The 18,650-nt window shown below is 41.2% G+C and overlaps 1 protein-coding gene across 8 annotated transcripts in view; it reads left to right on the top strand.

Annotated features, from left to right (window-relative positions):
* The window catches only part of LOC123932710 (CCHC-type zinc finger nucleic acid binding protein), a 69,804-nt gene extending 52,314 nt beyond the window's left edge, over positions 1–17,490 (top strand). The window contains exons 1-5 of one of the 8 annotated variants that reach the window (XM_045991263.1): positions 5,486–5,643; positions 14,762–14,878; positions 14,997–15,089; positions 15,255–15,453; positions 16,400–17,490. In XM_045991263.1, coding sequence (XP_045847219.1) covers positions 14,776–14,878; positions 14,997–15,089; positions 15,255–15,453; positions 16,400–16,517 — 513 coding nt within the window. In that variant the 5' untranslated portion in view covers positions 5,486–5,643; positions 14,762–14,775 and the 3' untranslated portion in view covers positions 16,518–17,490. Of the gene's footprint in view, positions 1–5,485; positions 5,644–14,761; positions 14,900–14,996; positions 15,090–15,251; positions 15,454–16,399 lie in introns of those variants that run through there. The other 7 variants (XM_045991260.1, XM_045991259.1, XM_045991258.1 and 4 more) reach the window with 7 other exon arrangements.
* Positions 17,491–18,650: the final 1,160 nt, after the last annotated feature.

Here is an 18,650-nt window from a genome sequence, read left to right as displayed (position 1 = left end):
ATATATTATAAAAAATATACCAGAAAGATACACACCGTTTTTGTGATATTAGGAGGAAAGAAAAGAAGTGGGACTCAGGGTAAGGAGGGATAAAGGGAACATTAGCTGTGTCTATGAGATTCTAATTGCCTAAAAGCCATTCTTTTGCCAGGTGTAATTTCAAATGTTCTCTTTTGTAGTTACAATTCATAATTGAAAGACATTTTCCTAGTATAAACATACAGAGTTTAAAGTTAATGTTTTTTATATTGAAGTCTAAGTACATGTCCCAAGATTTAGAAATTGATTATTTATTCATCCTCGTTAAACTCATAAGTTTATCACTACTTTATAAATGAGAATGACCATTTGAGTTAATTTCCAGAGAAAAAGGCTGGAGACACAAGGCACAAGTGTAGAGTATTAGATTTGGGCTCCCCTTTTCTTATCACCACTGCAGTTACTAGGATTAATCAGGTCACAAGCGTAACTAGTAGCTCCTTCCTTATGATATGTGGGTGGGACTCTGATTTGCTCATGCTAAAGACATCAGTTCCTTTAGGAACTTGTAGGGATTCTAGGTAACTCTATAGGTCTCTGTCTTATTTAAAAATGAGGAAAAAAATGAGGGGAGATTAGATGAAATATTCTGAGATTAGGCTGAATACTCTTTTAGATGTTAGATTCTAATTCACCCAATTATATAGTACTTATTTTTCAATTTAACCTTGAAAAGTCAGTTACATTATTTTTGTAGATTATGAGAGCCAGGTGATCAAATTTTTAATGCTCTCTCAAAAAACAACTTTAGACATTTTGTGATTTGCCATTCACTACCTGTTTTAAAGTTTTAATAATGAAAGTGATCCGTATGAAGTTACTTTTTTTTTTTTAAGATTTTATTTATTTATTTGTCAGAGAGAGAGGGAGAGTGCACGAGCAGGCAGAGTGGCAGGCAGAGGCAGAGAGAGAAGCAGGCTCCCTGCTGAGGAAGAATCCGATTAGGGACTCGATCCGATCCGAGGTTCCCAGGATCATGACCTGAGCTGAAGGCAGTGGCTCAACCGACTGAGCCACCCAGGCGTCCCTGAAGTTACTTTTTTAAATGAATGCATCTGCTTTTCTTTTAAGAAAAAAAATGGATGGTTTTACTTCAAACCTTTAAAAGCTATCTGCGAGGGGCGCCTGGGTGGCTCAGTGAGTTAAGCCTCTGCCTTCGGCTCAGGTCATGATCCTAGGGTCTTGGGATCGAGCCAGCATCGAGCTCTCTGCTCCGCAGGGAGCCTGCTTCCTCCTCTCTCTCTGCCTGCCTCTCTGCCTACTTGTGATCTCTCTGTCAAAGAAATAAATAAAATCTTAAAAAAACAAACACAACTATTTGCGAATGATGTTCTCTTGCCAGTTATTTTGCAGAAGTAGAGATAGTTTCAATTTGGGGTCATAGAGGAGAAAGCCAACTAATGGAAAGCTCACTAAATCATTAGTCAGTGTTTCATATTTTCCTTATCATCCTTTAGTATTCCCTATACTGTCACTTTAAGGAGTCAATGGGAAATTGTAGGATTAGGTTTCGGTAACTACTGGGAGGCTGGAAGCTTTGTGTTTAAGCACTTAGGCTTCCTCTGTCTGAAGCCTGTCCTGTCATTTATTCTGTCTCTGACCTTTGGCAGAATCCTTGAATTCTATGGAATTTTATTTCCTTATGGGGATAATAAAAGTACATATCTCATAGAGGTTTTGTGTAAACTTACAAAGAGGTCATAAACAATGACTGGCATATAAGAAGCACTCCATAATAATAACAAAAATAATAGATAACACTTTAATAGTAACTGTGCCAGGCCCTGTTAAAGAACTTTATATATACTATTAGCTATTATTAGATTAACTGATTCCAATTTCAGGATTTAGTTTAGTAAACTGTTTTTTGTTTGTTTGTTTTATTTGACAGAGAGAGAGATCACAAGTAGGCAGAGAGAGGAGGAAGCAGGCTCCCTGCGGAGCAGAGAGCCCAATGCGGGGCTCGATCCCAGGACCCTGAGATCATGACCTGAGCTGAAGGCAGCGGCTTAATCCACTGAGCCACCCAGGCGCCCCAGTTTAGTAAACTGTTTTAACTTCAGAAGCAGACAAGAGAGGTGAAACGATTTATGCTCCTTAAACTTATTTGCATATTTTTCAATCTAAGTCACAGAAACTCTTTCCCGGTAGGCAGAGAAAATAAGACATGGAGGGTTTAGAAAGATATATACAATATCATCTCCATTTGACAGCAGAATTTAAGGCATGTACTATGCAGTTGGGCATTTTAGCGGAAATTAAGAATTGGCAGGTCTTGCTTCTCAACTGGTACTCATTTTAAGGAATCCTGAATCATGCTGAATCATAGCATTTTAGCTGGTCCTCCCTCAGGACACTTAATACTTTCTTTTTTTTTTTCCTTTAAGATTTATTTATTAATTTGAGAGAGAGAGTGAGAACAGAAACAGAGAGAAGCAGAGCCCCCCCCCCACCAAGCAGGGAGCCTGATGCGGGATTTGATCCCAGGACCCTGAGATTGTGACCTGTGCAGAAGGCAGAAACATAACCAACTGAGCCCCCCAAGGCACCCCCCAGGCGCCCCCACTTAGTACTTTCTTATGGTCCATTTCATCTTGCGAGATCTTCAGGGGAAAGGTCTGTATCTGAGCTAGTTACCTTTATAACAGTTAACAGTGCTGAGCATAAAAAGTGGGAAAGACTGGGTAAGACTGAACACTGGAAGGGAGGAGGAGGAGAAAACACATTTTTAGAGGAGGGACTCTTTCTTCATATATGGTTGGCAGTTTATCTTTTGAGTAGGCTGGCTTTTTCCTTTCTTCTTTTCAAGCATCTCTAGTGAAATAGGTGTACCCAAGGGGCATATCCAGACAACACAAACGAGTATAGTTAAATTCCATCATAAACCTCTGGAGACAGAATGCCTCATGTCAGTGTGGCTCTGTTAATAGTAATAGTTATTGCAGAAAGCTGGATGCCAGGTAGAGAAGAGGCATTACCTGTTACCAGAGCTAAGCAGCAAAAACCACATTACATTTCCATTCCTTCCACTTAAGTCTTTTGAAACCTATAGAACCTTATGTCCACTGTCTATTTCACACCCACCCTCTTTTTAATTTTTTTTTTTATTTATTTGACAGACAGAGATCACAAGTAGGCAGAGAGGCAGGCAGAGAGGCAGGCAGAGAGAGAGAGGAGGAAGCAGGCTCCCTGCCAAACAAAGAGCGCAATGCGGGGCTCGATTCCAGGACCCTGGGATCATGACCTGAGCCGAAGGCAGAAGCTTAACCCACTGAGCCACCCAGGCGCCCACCCTCTTTTTTTTTTTTTTTTAAAGATTTTATTTATTTATTTGACAGAGAGAGATCACAAGTAGGCAGAGAGGCAGGCAGAGAGAGTGAGAGGGAAGCAGGCTCCCTTCAGAGCAGAGAGCCGGACGCGGGACTCGATCCCAAGACCCTGAGATCATGACCTGAGCCGAAGGCAGCGGCCCAAACCACCGAGCCACCCAGGCGCCCCATCTTTTTAAAAAATTTTTTTAACATTAGGAACATTCTGTCCCTGCATCTATAGTAAATATCAAACATGTAAGCATTGTGGTTGGAATGATAAATAAAAATCAAGTCAAAAATAGGAATTGATGGTTACTATGACAATTTAACTAGTCCTCCTGGGCTGGCTTGGATGCATACAAGGTGGACTTCCTCGGTTTAGCCTCTTGCATTATACTGACTCACTTCTGGGGCTTAGGAAATCACTACTTAAGTGTCTGCAAATGCCACACTACTACTTACCTGGAGATATTATAAAGATTAATCAGTTAGGGAGGGGAAATCTATAAAGCTGAGTAAGCTTCTTGGTAATAAAACCATGTAAGCACAAAACAGTCTTGTTACTGGTAACTCTGGTGTTATAGAATTCAATATACAAACTGCTAGGCAGTTCAATCTTATTGGAAGATTGGGACCCTTTCAAACTGATTTTTCATATATTTTTACTTTAATTTTCTTGGCTAAAAAGAGCTTGCAAAAAAATCACTGGCCCTTGAAATGAGTGATTCACTCTTTGATGATTGCGATCCTTCATTAAGCGCTGTGTTGAGCACAACTTGCTAAATGCACTATACAGTGATTAGTAAGCACTAGTGATTTGAATCCAGGTTTAATGCCTCATTCTCAACACGGTGCTCTTAACCACTCTGTCTTCCTACCAACATGATTTCAAAAGTCAGACAGCCTGGGGACTGGGAGGATTCAATGGGATGAGACCAAGGGCAAAGGATGGGTAAAGTCTTCACAGCTACTCACCAAATTAATGCTACAAATAAGGACTGTTTATCACAGTTTTAACATCTTAATAGATTTGTGCAATTAATTTCAAATAAGATGCTCATTAAAGAAATGAAAAGTAAATTTCTGGGATATACCAGCCAACAACTTGGCAGCTTATCAACCTTGAGGAGCATATTAAGTTAATAGGTGACTATAGTAATTTCAGGGCTTTTAGAGCTCAAGAGACTGGGGGGTGCTTCAATTTTTTCTCCTCTTTTTAACAAAAGTTATTTCAAGATGGTACACAAAATTCTTGAAACTTTAGTTCACACTCAACAATTTAAATTGTTTTCATCTGAAAGAATATCTATGACTACATATCCAAGCTTTTTCGGAGAAGATACGAAATCTCAACTAAAGGCATTCCCGAACATGATAGCCCAGGCCAGATGGCTCTCCGGGCACACGCTGTGACCCCCTTGAGTCGCAGGGAATGTGACTCATCAATGTGTTAAACGGTCACAAGGTGTGTTGTGAGGCAGAGAAGTCTCGGGGCCATTCCTTTGCCGTCTTCACGCCCTAGTCCTTTGCCTCTGGGGTACATTTTGTGAGGGTTGTTGGTGCTGGTTTATCTGTTAAGAGGTTTAAGCATCAGGGCTTCCAGGCTCTGCCTAGGCTCACACAAAAACCAAAACAAGACTTAGGGCCTGTGACCTACTGCCACAGCAACTTCTGTCACTTGGCTGCCACGACCTTTCCCTAAACTGAGATGTGTGTTTTAGGAAACGGGTCCTAGCTCTTAAAGTCCCAACCAGAGGTCTCCGAGCAGACGCTTTTTTCTGAGCCCCAAAAGGGATAGGGATTTTCTCTAATCCCACGCTAATCACAGCCATTTCACTGAGACCCGCCCTCTAGCATCCCCGGTCGCCAGGCGCCGCGAGAGATCACAACACCGGACACCTAAATTCCCCCCGGGTGGGGAGGAGCCTGGAATAAGCGGAAAGGGCCCAAGAAAGGTCGCGACCCGGGGTTCCGGGCGGGAAAGGCCGCGCGCAGGGCATGCCGGGAAAGGCCGCGGGGCGCGGAGGTAGAAGCCCGCCCCGCCCCGTGCCGCGCTCAAGCTGGGCGGCCCTCCTCTGGGGCGGCTCTGATTGGACGGCGGAGCTCCGCGTGCTGATTGGCCGCGTGGGCGAGGCGGAGGAGAGCCGTGCGCAGCGGCGTGTGTGGGGCCGTGTGCAGACCCGCGTGTGGCGCAGGCAAGGACCCTGAAAATAAACAGCCGCTACCTTGTGAGCCGCCTTTTCCCGGCCTGCGTCCGAGTCTCCGCCGCTGCGGGCCCGCTCAGACGCTGAAGGTGAGGGCCTAGAGCGGGGCCTGGGGTTGGGGGGAAGTCGCGGTGAGGGCCCTGGCCGAGGCGGACGAAGAGGTTGGGAGCTGTGAGGCGGCGATGGCGGCCGCACTCTGGCCTGCTCTGCTGCTGCGTCAGGCGGGAAACTCGGCTGCCACCGCCACCTCATGTCCAGGTTTCCGGCCTGCCGCAGTCGGGCGTTCCTCCGCCCTTCCTTCCGTCTTGGGAACCTGGGTCGCCGCGCCTCGGGGCCTCTTCCAGGGCCAAGGCCGCACCCCAGGCCGCAGCCTCACAGCAAAGGGAGGCCCCAGTCCGTGCGCCCTTGGGACTGAGGCCCTGAGACTTCGAGGGTCGCGGAATGCGGGACGGAGGGTCGATTTGGCGGGAACTTACTGGAAGGAGGCTGTGTGGTGGGAAAAGGACCCTGGTGCGGTTGGGGGGGATGGGTTTGGGTATTTATGCAGGCCATGTGCTGGGGTAGTGGGCCTGGCGGGCCATGTGCCAAGGGTTGTGATGGGCTAAGAAAAGGGTCACTGAAGGCGCGCTTGGGTTTAGAGTGGTGGGATACTCCGCCAGAAGGCCCGAGAATCTTCGAAATTCGTACTCTCCGTACTTGATAGCTTCCCGATTCTTGAATTTTTATCGTGGTTCAAATGCTAAGTTACTTCTCTTAACATTGCAGTTCGGAAAAGAGGCAGATACGTCTCGCTTCCGTGAATCAACGAAATCCAACCATTTCATGGATTAAACAAATACAGTTTAATCTGAAACTGAGACGTGAAAGTTGATGAACCAGCCCCCATCTAGATATTCCAAGTGTGAAAACCTATTTTAGGACGACATAATTGCCCACATTTGGGTTTGGGTGTTGATTTTATTATGGGTAAGGCGTATGCTTGTTGCCACATGTTAACCACATGGTCTCAGCCACAGGGCACTTACAAAAGAAGTGACTACATCTGGTCTTGGAGGTCTTAGAAAAAGCAAATACTGCTCAGTAGTCCTCTGTGACTTGGAATAGTGTGTTTCAGTCATTATCCAGAAAGAGCCATAGAGAGGGTAAGAAGCCAGGAGTCTGGATTAATTTACATCCTACATCCTCATCATACCCCAGAGTATACAAATTAAAAAAAAAAAAGTTTCCTTCTTTCCTATTGTTGGATCTCATTTTTGAAAGAAACATAACCACCTAATTTCTGCATGGAGGAGTTACCATAAATTAAGATAGCAACTTTGTTACTCTTGCCCAAACACTATAAATTGCATTACCATTTTGAGGGCTTTTAAAAGATGTATGAGACGAAATTCTTCCCTCTTAGGCTTTTTTTTTCCTTCTGCAAAGCAGTCATTTTCAAATGCTTAAAAAATCACTCTGATCATCGTTTAATCAAACCCCTACAAATGCGACGTACATAGGTACATGCTGTGTTTGGCTTGTTGAGCCTGATTCTTGTCTAAAAGGAGCTCTCTGTACTGGAATATAAAAAGAATAATTTATTAGAGTCCCAAGGACTGAATTAAGGACTTAAAATTTTTTCCAAATCACAACTCTTGGCAGCAGGTTTTTTTTTTTTTTTTTTTTAAAGCTAACAGTATATGTTTGTGTACTTATCTGCATGTGTCACATTAGAAAACTTGGGTAAGTCTTAGCAGCCTAAAGGTCCACGTTTTCATACTGATGGGAGGTAATGTGTTTCAGACAGATGAGGAGTTTCTGTAAAATATTTTGAGCCAAATCAGTGGAAGACCAAAGGGCATTTATTACACTAGCATTTGAACAACTGGATCTCTTCTTTAAGGTATTATAAATGGGTTTTGTAGATGGTTAGATGACTTTGGCTTATTTTGCCTTTTAAAAAAAATCTAATAAAAATATGTGTATATATATGGGAAGTTGCCGGATTGATGCTTAAAAGCAATAGAACCACAGTTTGAATAATTGGAATGGTCTGTTGGCTAAGCACTTGACCACAAGAGAGATTTTGCCATTTTTTTCCCCCTTTGTGAGAGTTTTGAAAAATTGTTGGCTGCTTTCCTCTTCCTAGCCTTCTGACAGTAAGTGGAGAGCCAGAAGACTGATGCCAAGGCATCCTGGCCTGCTATGTGGAGAATGCTCTTTCCCTACTGTCTGACTTAATAGAACTCCTGTTCTGGCAGTGTCCGTTGCTGCTGCAGTAAGGGCATGCTAGTGAGAATTCAGTAAGCTGTGCATCATTTTTGTGTTGTGAAGAACTGCTGGAATAATAAAGTGAGAGCTTGTGGCCACCAAAATTTAAGTTGTAGGTAGGTAGAATCTGTTAAGCAGCAGTATAAGTAGTATAAGAGTATAGTGCTCACCTGGAGTGGCTCCATAATTACAAATGAGGCTGTTAACTGGTGAAATCAGGTTGCCAGTCTTTGAATCTGTGGTGACACTCTAAGTTCTACCACAAAGAAGGTTGAGAAAAATCTGTCTTGGCTTAAAATTCAGGAAAGCTGTGTGATGGTATACTGTGAATAAATTAATATATGGCAGTGGGTTTTTAAAGGTTGATGAGTTCTAGTCTCAATTTACCTAAAGAGAATACTTTCGCCATTACAAATTAACATGTTTTACATACTCTCAGATCTTAAGTCTCCTTATCAGTGAAATGGGAACAAGAATACATAACTTGCGGGGTTGTAAGGATTACAGATAACGTTTATTAACCTTTGAGTCATAGTAGATATTTAGTTATTAAAACCCTTTGGGGTAATTAGGGCAGGAACCAGGGTAAAAACCCAGAATTGTTCCCAGTATTAAACTCTGGTCTCCTTTATTCTGGCCAGAATGCAGGCGATGTACAGCGTAACTTGCTTCCTTCCCTTCTGTCTGTAGTTTATCTGTCTTACAGGAGTCTGAAGTGCTTCAGTACCATGTTGGAACACTAAACTGATTTATTAGAGCATAATGATTAGTACATTCAGAGGGGCAAAAGCTCCCCTATGATCTGGATAAAGTTAGGTCAGCAACATGAATGAGTCAGGGATAACCCTGCACTTACGGGAAATAACTGGAGATACAGTAAATGTGAATACACACAGCTATGTTACGAAAACCGTGTAAAACAATAAAGATAGCCAGAGCCACAAAAAACTTGTCACGTCCCCGTCATTCTCCTCCCCCCCCCCCCCCCCCCCCGTCACTACTTATTTAAATATATTTGTAGCCAGGGTTAGGGTCTTAGTGGGATTCACATTGTTAGTCTTGATAGTGTGCTGTTAAGATTTAAGTAGTTTACTAGCTTTGTTCTTAGTATCAAAAATGTGGAACACTTACATTGATAAAGACAAGTTAGTATAATCAATAATGTTTTGGTATCAATTCCAGAATTTAAGCCTAGATGAGTGTAATAGTCGGACCTCTTAATTATATATGGTCTGTCAGTGAATTTTCAGTCTTTTCAAGTGATGTCTTGACTGCCTTACTGCTGCCTGGCATGCCCCATTCTCCTGCATTTCTTTTTTTTTTTTTTAATCTATTTGACAGGGACTTAGTGAGAGAGGGAACACAATTAGGGGGAGTGGAAGAGGGAGAAGCAGGCCCCTTGCCGAGCAGGGAGCCTGATACAGGACTCCATCCCCGGACCCTGGGATCGTGACCTGAGCAGAAGGCATTCATTCGCTCAATGACTGATCCACCCAGATGCCCCTCCTGCATTTCTTTAAGCTGATTTGTGTCATGAAAACATGAAGTGGAAACTAAATAACTGGTTTCTGTTGTTGGAAATATAAAGTCGTTTGGCACTATTACCCAATTTTTCTTACCTCTTCATTCCATTTAGGAAGTAGACTTCGAGATGGGAAACTTGAGTATAAGCAGAGTTTGCCCTGTTGTAAGCCTGCTCTGTAGGCATTGCACTGGGTTCTAATACACCTGTAAGCAGTCTAACTTAATTGAGGGAAGAGTAGAAAGACTAAACGGGGGACATAAACCCATAAAGTTTTTAAGTTGAGCACCTGTTAAGGACAAGACCCCTGGTAACAGTCCTCATCACAGATCAGTTTTATCATCTTTTTTTCCTGAAAAGGACAGACTTTAAATTGTCTGAGGTAACACAGCAGGTGTTACCCAGGCTTACCTGTTAAGAGTCCCCAGATCCTTACTGTGATAGTGATAATCTGTGTAGATACAAGCAATGATTTTTAGCAACAAAAAGAAGGAAATAACATGCCCTCCTTCTGCCTGGCAACAGTGAAAATACAGCATTTTGTCTTCTATCTTTATTAGTAGATATGTCTTGCAGCATTCCATAAAATACTACAGGTCTAGTAGATTGTGAATTTCTGGAGTAATAGAATTTTATTAGATAATCAGAAATAAACATTTCTTGAGAGTGATAGTACATTCTCAGTGAGTACATAATTTAAAAATACATAACCTTTCTTTACTTTTTTTAAGATGTTATGACACAGCACACAAATAGGCAGGAAGGGCAGAGGGAGAGGAAGCAGCAGACTTCCCACTGAGCAGGGAGCCCAACTTGGCGTTCTATCCCATGACCCTGGGATCATGAGCTGAAGGCAGATGCCCAACTGACTGAGCCACGCAGGTGCCCCTGCATTGTTACTTTAAATTAATGGTGCAGTAACTCTTGAGATAGCAAGAATTTAGGTGTTAGTACTTGGTTAGATTGGATTGAGTCTGTTCAAGAAACAAGTTTGTTTCATTCGGCAAATGATTAATAATTGTCCCCTCCCCGCAAGCAGTTAAAGTACTGAGTGTAACTGCTACTAAAAGGAAATTGTATGGGGTGTTGTGATTGAAAGGTGAATTACTTGGTCTCTGCCCTCAGGAATATGATAAAAGTCAATATAGTAGTGTCATCAGAGAGATACCAATAAAGTACTGTCAGCTTTACTAGGAAGGAGAGTTCTAGTCTAGGAAATGTGGTCAGATTCTTTTATAAGAGTTGGCATTTGAGTTGGCCATTGAAGGTTGGAAAAGGTGACAGGTGGAGGGGGCAGAGGCAGCACAGTGCAGCAAAATTCCAGCCAGGAGTAGTCATAGGCAGTGAGAATCACAGAACCATAATTCTCTACGGTCTTACCTTACTGCCTCTTTTCATAGGGAATAGCACATAATTCTCTATAATGACCTTTTAATTAACTACATTTTGCATATAAGATGAATATTAGGATGGGGACCTTCTTCTAGGATAAGTGATTCGTCTCTAAAACATAGTGGGAATCAGTTGGTTTAATGTTACTGATGAGACATATCTATCACAGGAGACTCAGTGAAAATGTAGAACAGCTAATTGACTGTGATTGGCTTGACCAAAGGGGGAGAAGGCAGATTGCATATACATAACCTAAGCCCACTAGGAAGATCTTTTAGAAAGCATGTGGCCTACTGATGATGGGTCTTTGGGATGTTAATGAAATGTTTCTTTCCCTTTAAGACTTAGTATTTTTGTTTTGACCTGTATTTAATCCAGTAAACAAAATTATGTGAGACTAAAATTTGTTGATGGCAAAGCAAATACCTAAAACTAGTTAAAGTGTATAAAGTTGCCTATCTGTTTAGTAGAGTCATTTAATTACTGTCTAAATGGAGAAATACTGCTTTCCCTAAATTGTGGTTCATATAGAAATGATTACACTTTAACCAAATTTCAGTTAAGAATTAGGGTGAGGAGAGGAAGTAGAGTGTAGTGTTTAATCTTTAAATGTTATTTTAACTAATTGTCTTCATTCCAGAAGTACTTTTTCTGTGATTTCTTTTTCTTCTGTTCATTTTGGATCTGGGTCCTGTGAATAAAGATATGACAAAATGGAGAAACAGTTCATGAAAAAATGTACACATAGATGAATCAATTTGGGGGGGAGTATCTTCTTTTTACTTATTTATTTGACAGAGGGGGGAAGCAGGCTCCTGGAGTAAGGAGCCAGATGTGGGGCTCCATCTCAGGACCCTGGGATCATGACCCAAGCTGAAGGGTAGAAGGGTAGGTGCTTCACTGAGCCACCCAAGCACCCAGAGAAATCAGTTCTTGAGTAGTTTTTTAAACTATATTTCTATGCTGAAAGTAAACCTACTTTATGTACATGATGACTCATTGTAATGCATTTCTTTTGTAGTTTATTATGAAATAAAGTGTTCTTTTAAAGTATCAGTCTAAAGGGGTGGTTGAAACTAGCTATAGAAATGTGTATTGAGGGCGCCTGGGTGGCTCAGTGGGTGAAGCCGCTGCCTTCAGCTCAGGTCATGATCTCAGGGTCTTGGGATCAAGTCCCACATCGGGCTCTCTGCTCAGCGGAGAGCCTGCTTCCCTTCCTCTCTCTCTGCCTGCCTCTCTTGTGATTTCTCTCTGTCAAATAAATAAAATCTTAAAAAAAAAAGAAATGTGTATTGAATATGATTACGATATATTTTTTTAAAGATTTTATTTATTTATTTGACAGAGATCACAAGTAGGCAGAGAGGCAGGCAGAGAGAGAGAGAGGAGGAGGAAGCAGGCTCCCTGCAAAGCAGAGAGCTCGATGTGGGACTCGTTCCCAGGACCCTGGGATCATGACCTGAGCTGAAGGCAGAGGCTTTAACCCACTGAACCACCCAGGCGCCCTGATTACGATATTTTTAAAAGACAAGTTAATCCTGTTTACGTATATATCGGTAAATGTAATTTTTTAAAAGATCTTATTAGGGTGCGAACAAGCGGGAGAGGGAGAAGCAGACTCCCTACAGACGAGCGGCGCTCGGTCCCAGGACCCAGAGATCAATACCTGAGCCTAAGCAGACACTTAACTGACTGAACCAACCAGGAGCCCTATACATATATAGTTTTAAGATTCGTTTATTTGAAAGTGAGTGTGGGGGGTGGGGGAGAGAACCTCCAGCAGATTCCCTGCCGTAGGAGGAGCCTGACACAGGGCTTGACCTCACAACCCTGAGATCACGACCTGAGCCAAAAATCAAGAGTTGGACACTGAACTGACTGAGCCAGCCAGGAGCCCCTCTTGTTTAAATATTAAATGATAAAATACTCAGGACTTGTCAAATTGCCTGTATTACCTTGTAAAAGGAAGTGATCATTTCTGTGCGAAGAATTCATTGACAGCAATAGTTAAATGTGCTTAAATTGGTCTGGCTATAAACTGGAGAAGATGCAAAATGAAAAGGAGGGTACAAGGTACCATAAGCAGCTCTTTTCTGTGATCTTTTTATTTTTTATTATTTTTTATCCTAACTCTTCTCTCTGGTGGTAACCAGTACTTTATATGACTTAAAAGGTGAATACTAGTAAAAGAAAGCAAACGTAATCTCATGCTTCACAAAAACACATTTTTAATCTTTATTGACTGTTTTCTTTTTTTTAGAGATTTTATTTATTTATTTGACAGATCACATTAGGCAGAGAGGCAGGCAGAGAGAGAGGAAGGGAAGCAAGCTCTCTACTGAGCAGAGAGCCCGATGTGGGGCTTGATCCCAGGACCCTGGGATCATAACCTGAGCTGAAGGCAGAGGCTTTAACCCACTGAGCCACCCAGGTGCCCCTGGCTGTTTTCTTCTGACTAGAAATGTGCATTATGTATCCTGAAACCACTAACCTTTTTTTTTCTTTTTTTTTTTTTTTTAAGATTTATTTGAGGGGTGGGGGAGGGAGAGAGACTCTTAAGCAGCTTCTCTGATGATCTGCCCATGAGATCATGACCTGAGTCATTTTAAATCACAAGTTGGACACCTAACTGACTGAACCACTTAGGTACCCCTGAAACCACTAACTCTTAAGTATCCCATGCTGGTCCCTGCCTGTCCTTCACCCCACCCCCATTTTTGGTAATGTGTTTATATGGCAAGTGGCAGGAATTGATAAAAAGATCCCTTTGAAAACTTACCCTGAATCTGATTGTAGATACTTGGGATAGGTATTGAGTTCTTTTGAATGAATATTTGACAATGGAAACTTGTGAAACTGAACTTTATTTTTAGTTAGTGGATTCTCTATAACTTAGCAATGAACTGGTTACTGAAAAGGTGGCGGGGAGGGGGGACTTGAGCATTTCACTGTCACTTGAGTTTTGATACTGTGGTTGACTTGGATAATTCCACTCTCTAGTCAGTCTTAGTTGTTTTGCTAGATCATGGTGTTTATCTTTGAGAGGGTAGTTAAAAAACTTGGTGTACCATGGGTTGACACTGGGAATAGGGTAAAAATATTGAGAAGTGGAAGTTACTATGCTGCATTGTTCTGAGCTAGTTTGTTTTTTAAAAACCACTTTCCTAGGAGTTCCATTCTATTCCAGGAATAGTTCCTGTTTATTTTTAGATCGTTACATAAGAAGTATAAAATTCATTTGCTTTAGTGGGAGTTTTGGCCCCCCCTTGTAAATAATACCCAATAAAGGAATCTGTTGTGACATTCCAAGTAGCCTTGTTTTAAATGTAAGAAATTGAGAAAGAAGAGAATAAAAGGAAAAAAAAAAAAAGGTCCTGGGCTTTAAATGGTTTTGATACTTTGGTATACCCTTTTGTTGTTTTTCTAATATTTTTATCCTCTAGAGAAAATTTATATCCGGCACTTCTTTTAACATGTCTGCTGTAAAGAGTCTGCAGACAAGTGCTGCAGTTAACCAAGGCACTGTTAGATGCTAAAGTTAGAAAGTTTCTCTTTAGCTACCCCTCACTCTCAAAGTACATACTATGGTTCTGTTGTTTTGAGCTATTCCGATTTTATAACCATTAAATAACCAGTTGCCCAAAATAAAGTTGACTGGCTTGTAACCATGAAAATGTGGCCATTAAACTAGACCTGGAAGGAGATATTATTAATTCTAATAATGGATGTGCATTGATACTAACTCTGTGCATTCTGTCACCCCATTAATAACTGAATAACATTTGTATTAATCCACATATTCATAATTTAATGGTTCTGAAAATCAAATTATATCAAAACGTTTTACATTTTTTCAGTTTTACTATATTTATTAATAGGCATACGGTGCCTAAGTACACTACATAGTTGTGTGGCCCATTTTCTAACCAGTATATATGCTGGCTTCTTCCCTCAGAATAATTATCCAAAAATACACTAAAAGGGCAGTAAAAGCTAAAAGTAATTTCAAGTAGTTTAACAATGTCATTTTTAATATTTCGAAGATCTAACTGCAGCCATGAGCAGCAATGAGTGTTTCAAGTGTGGACGATCTGGCCATTGGGCCCGGGAATGCCCTACTGGTGGAGGCCGTGGTCGTGGAATGAGAAGCCGTGGCAGAGGTGGTTTTACCTCGGATAGAGGTATTTTTGTCGAATAAAAAATTTTGAAGCACTTCAGTATTTATTAGTATCAAGACTGGTCTAATTAGCCAAATTCTTTTGTTTTTGCCCAAAATAGGTTTCCAGTTTGTTTCCTCATCTCTTCCAGACATCTGTTATCGCTGTGGTGAGTCTGGTCATCTTGCCAAGGATTGTGATCTTCAAGAGGATGGTAAGTATTTAACACTTCTTCTCGTACCCTTGTTGAATCTGGAGAGGTGAGCATGTACTACTGCTGCACGTAGCATTGGGAAAGACTTAATCCCTTTGAGGGTTTGTATTGTCGTTTTATAAAGGTTTTATAGTCTTGGTCTGCCTCTTTTCCTTATTGTTGAAGCCTGCTATAACTGCGGTAGAGGTGGCCACATTGCCAAGGACTGCAAGGAGCCCAAGAGAGAGCGAGAGCAGTGCTGCTACAACTGTGGCAAACCAGGCCATCTGGCTCGTGACTGTGACCATGCGGATGAGCAGAAGTGCTATTCTTGTGGAGAATTTGGACACATTCAGAAAGACTGCACCAAAGTGAAGTGCTATAGGTAAGTTAGACTGTTGCTGGAGGAAGGCTTGTGGCAGAGATTATTTTAGAAGTGAGTTAGGTATAAATGGAAGGGACTTGTGGACTATTTATTGAAAGTTGGCTGTGACCAGATGATGATAATTTTCAGCATATGTAACCAGTAGCCTGTCACATTAGTCACTGTCCTGTCATCAAGGCTTGTGGCTTATGGCAGCTGGACAACTTACACAACTTGGGAACTTTTAACGATTCAAAAATAAGAACTCTACTGCTGTAATTTGGAGTTTTCAGAGGCATTGTAGAAAACTAATTCCCATACACAAATATTTTGTCCTTCAACCAGAAGTCTTTGTGGATGAAACATACAATAAAATGTACATATTTAAGGTATAAAATTTGGGAAGTTTTGATAAGTGTCTACCAGTGAGATCTTAGAGATTAATTTGTATAAAAGTACATCTTGGGGTGCCTGGCTGGCTCATTCAGAGGAGAGAGCAACTCTTAATCTTGGGGACATGATTTTGAGTCCTACCTGGGTTTAGAGATTACTTAAATAAAACTTAAGAAGAAGGTACCTCTTGGCCAGTGTCATTAATTTTAGCATTTTGGAGGGAGAGAGAATCCCAAGCAGGTTCCACACCCAGCACAGAATGGGGCTTGGGGCTTGAAATTAAACGTCAGTCGGTTAACCAGCTGAGCCACCCAGGTGCCCCTCTTTTTGGTGTTTTGGTGTTTTTGGTGGATCTGTTATGGTGAAAATTCTAATTTTATGCCTTAGGCTGCATAATTGAGTGCTTTGTTACTTAATTCCTGCTTCCTGCTCTTAATTTAGGGGTTAATGAGACTCTTGAGGGGAAAAAAGCATTGCTTCATTGCTGTTGCTTTTTGTTCCGCAGTTACTATTGCTCCAGTACAGTTTTGCATTTTCTGAGTACATTGTGAAAACTCTCTCTCTTTTTTTTAAGGTGTGGTGAAACTGGTCACGTAGCCATCAACTGCAGCAAGACAAGTGAAGTCAACTGTTACCGCTGTGGCGAGTCAGGGCACCTTGCACGGGAATGCACGATTGAAGCCACAGCTTAATTATTTTCCTTTGTCGCCCCTCCTTTTTCTGATTGATGGTTGTATTATTTTCTCTGAATCCTCTTCACTGGCCAAAGGTTGGCAGATAGAGGCTACTCCCAGGCCAGTGAGCTTTACTTGCCGTGTAAAAGGAGGAAAGGGGTGGAAAAAAATCGACTTTCTGCATTTAACTACAAAAAAAAAGTTTATGTTTAGTTTGGTAGAGGTGTTATGTATAATGCTTTGTTAAAGAACCCCCTTTCCGCGCCACTGGTGAATAGGGATTGAGGAATGGGAAGAGTTGAGTCAGATCAGTAAGCCCGTCCTGGGTTTCTTGGATATGTTCCCATGTAGGAGGTAAAACCAATTCTGGAAGTATTTATGAGCTTCCATAAATAACTTTAATTTTAGCATAATGATGGCCTTGGATTGTCTGACCTCAGTAGCTATTAAATAACATCAAGTAACATCTGTATCAGGCCCTACATAGAACATACAGTTGAGTGGGAGTAAACAAAATAAAAAGACAAACGTGTGTTAATGGCTGTGCGAGAAAAATCGGGATAAAGGCCTAAACAGGAACAACTTCATCACAGCGTTGATGCTGGGTATACATAAAGTGATGGCAAAGGTTTAGGACACATTTTTTCAAAGACTAAATCTAAAACCCAGAGTAAACATCTATGCTCAGAGTTAGCATAATTTGGAGTTATTCAGGAATTGCAGAGAAATGCATTTTCACAGAAATCAAGATGTTATTTTTGTATACTATATCACTTAGACAACTGTGTTTCATTTGCTGTAATCAGTTTTTAAAAAGTCAGATGGAAAAAGCAACTGAAGTCCTAGAAAATAGAAATGTAATTTTAAACTATCCAATAAAGCTGGAGGAGGAAGGGGAGTTTGACTAAAGTTCTTTTTGTTTGTTTCAAATTTTCATTAATGTATATAGTGCAAAATGCCATATTAAAGAGGGGAATGTGGAGGACTAAAAGCTGACAGTTTGGACTTTTCTTTGTGTACTAACCCAGCCATGTCTTCAATAATGAAAAACACCTATTATAAGGAAGTATAGGCTTTAGATCCTTTGGTGTCCTTTTATGCAGGGATATAAAAAATTCCCTTTGTAACCCATTACTATGCTGCCCTTTACCTCTATGTTTGTTCTTGATAGTTTTAATGCCATTGTTAGTTTTAACGTGATATTTTTCTGGGCATCACAAGGATGTGAAAGGTTTTTCATTTCTTGTTTTTCTAAGATTTGTTCTAGAGTTGAGACAGACCTTAGAAATTACTTGGTTTAATGAACGAACTCACTTTATAAATGAGTTCAAAGCTTATATAAGCATACATAAGTGGAAGCTTAACTTGTTTGAGAAATGATAAGCTATGTAGAGTCTAGAACCTACGCAAGTATCCCTCCCCCACCCTATGTCCTTTTTTTTGTCCCCCCCCCCGCCCCAGCTAAACTAACTATAGTTAGTGGTTTATGCTTTCCTGACTTAGTTTATTCTTTTCCCTTCACACTGCCATGTGGTTCTTCACATTGGATATATATTGTTTTCCCCAGGTAGTCAATTTTTTTTATCTATACCATTGCAGGGTTAAGATGTTGGTGTCTGAGCTGTGCTGTGCCAATTCCTACTTAGTCTCATTAATACTCAAGGAGGCAAAGTAAAAGTGTGAAGCCCTGGCATGTAGGTCCTTTCACTCATGAGTACAAGCTAACAAGTTTCTTTCTCCTTTGATATTTGTATTGAGTAAATGATACATATCAGATGTTAAGTAGACATGTTAAATGTCTTGATAATTTTTGTTTCTGTTGCAAGTAAAAGCATAAAGGAAGACCTGTTTTCAAAGGCATCGTTGTTAAATGTAGATTCAGGTTTCGAGGTGGTACGCATGGGGTTATTTTCCCCCCAAGGTTTCCAGCCTCAAGTTGGAAAACCTAGCAGTGAGATATTTAGAACCGTTTTTGCTTCACACAACTGCTCTTTGTCCTGCATTTGTAGTACCTAGGAGCCTTTTGTCTAAAGCCCTTTGATACACATAACTGAGGGCCTATTCACAGGGCACATAAGTGTTCTTTCATAAGGTTGCATTTAGTTGCATTGATCTTGATGACTGAGCAAGTACAACGTGAAAATACGTATA

This window comes from Meles meles, chromosome 20 (genome assembly GCF_922984935.1).
Source record: "Meles meles chromosome 20, mMelMel3.1 paternal haplotype, whole genome shotgun sequence".
Classification (NCBI taxonomy): domain Eukaryota; kingdom Metazoa; phylum Chordata; class Mammalia; order Carnivora; family Mustelidae; genus Meles; species Meles meles.
The sequence above is the reverse complement of the archived record's forward strand: the minus strand, read 5'-3'. Positions and strand labels throughout refer to the sequence as shown.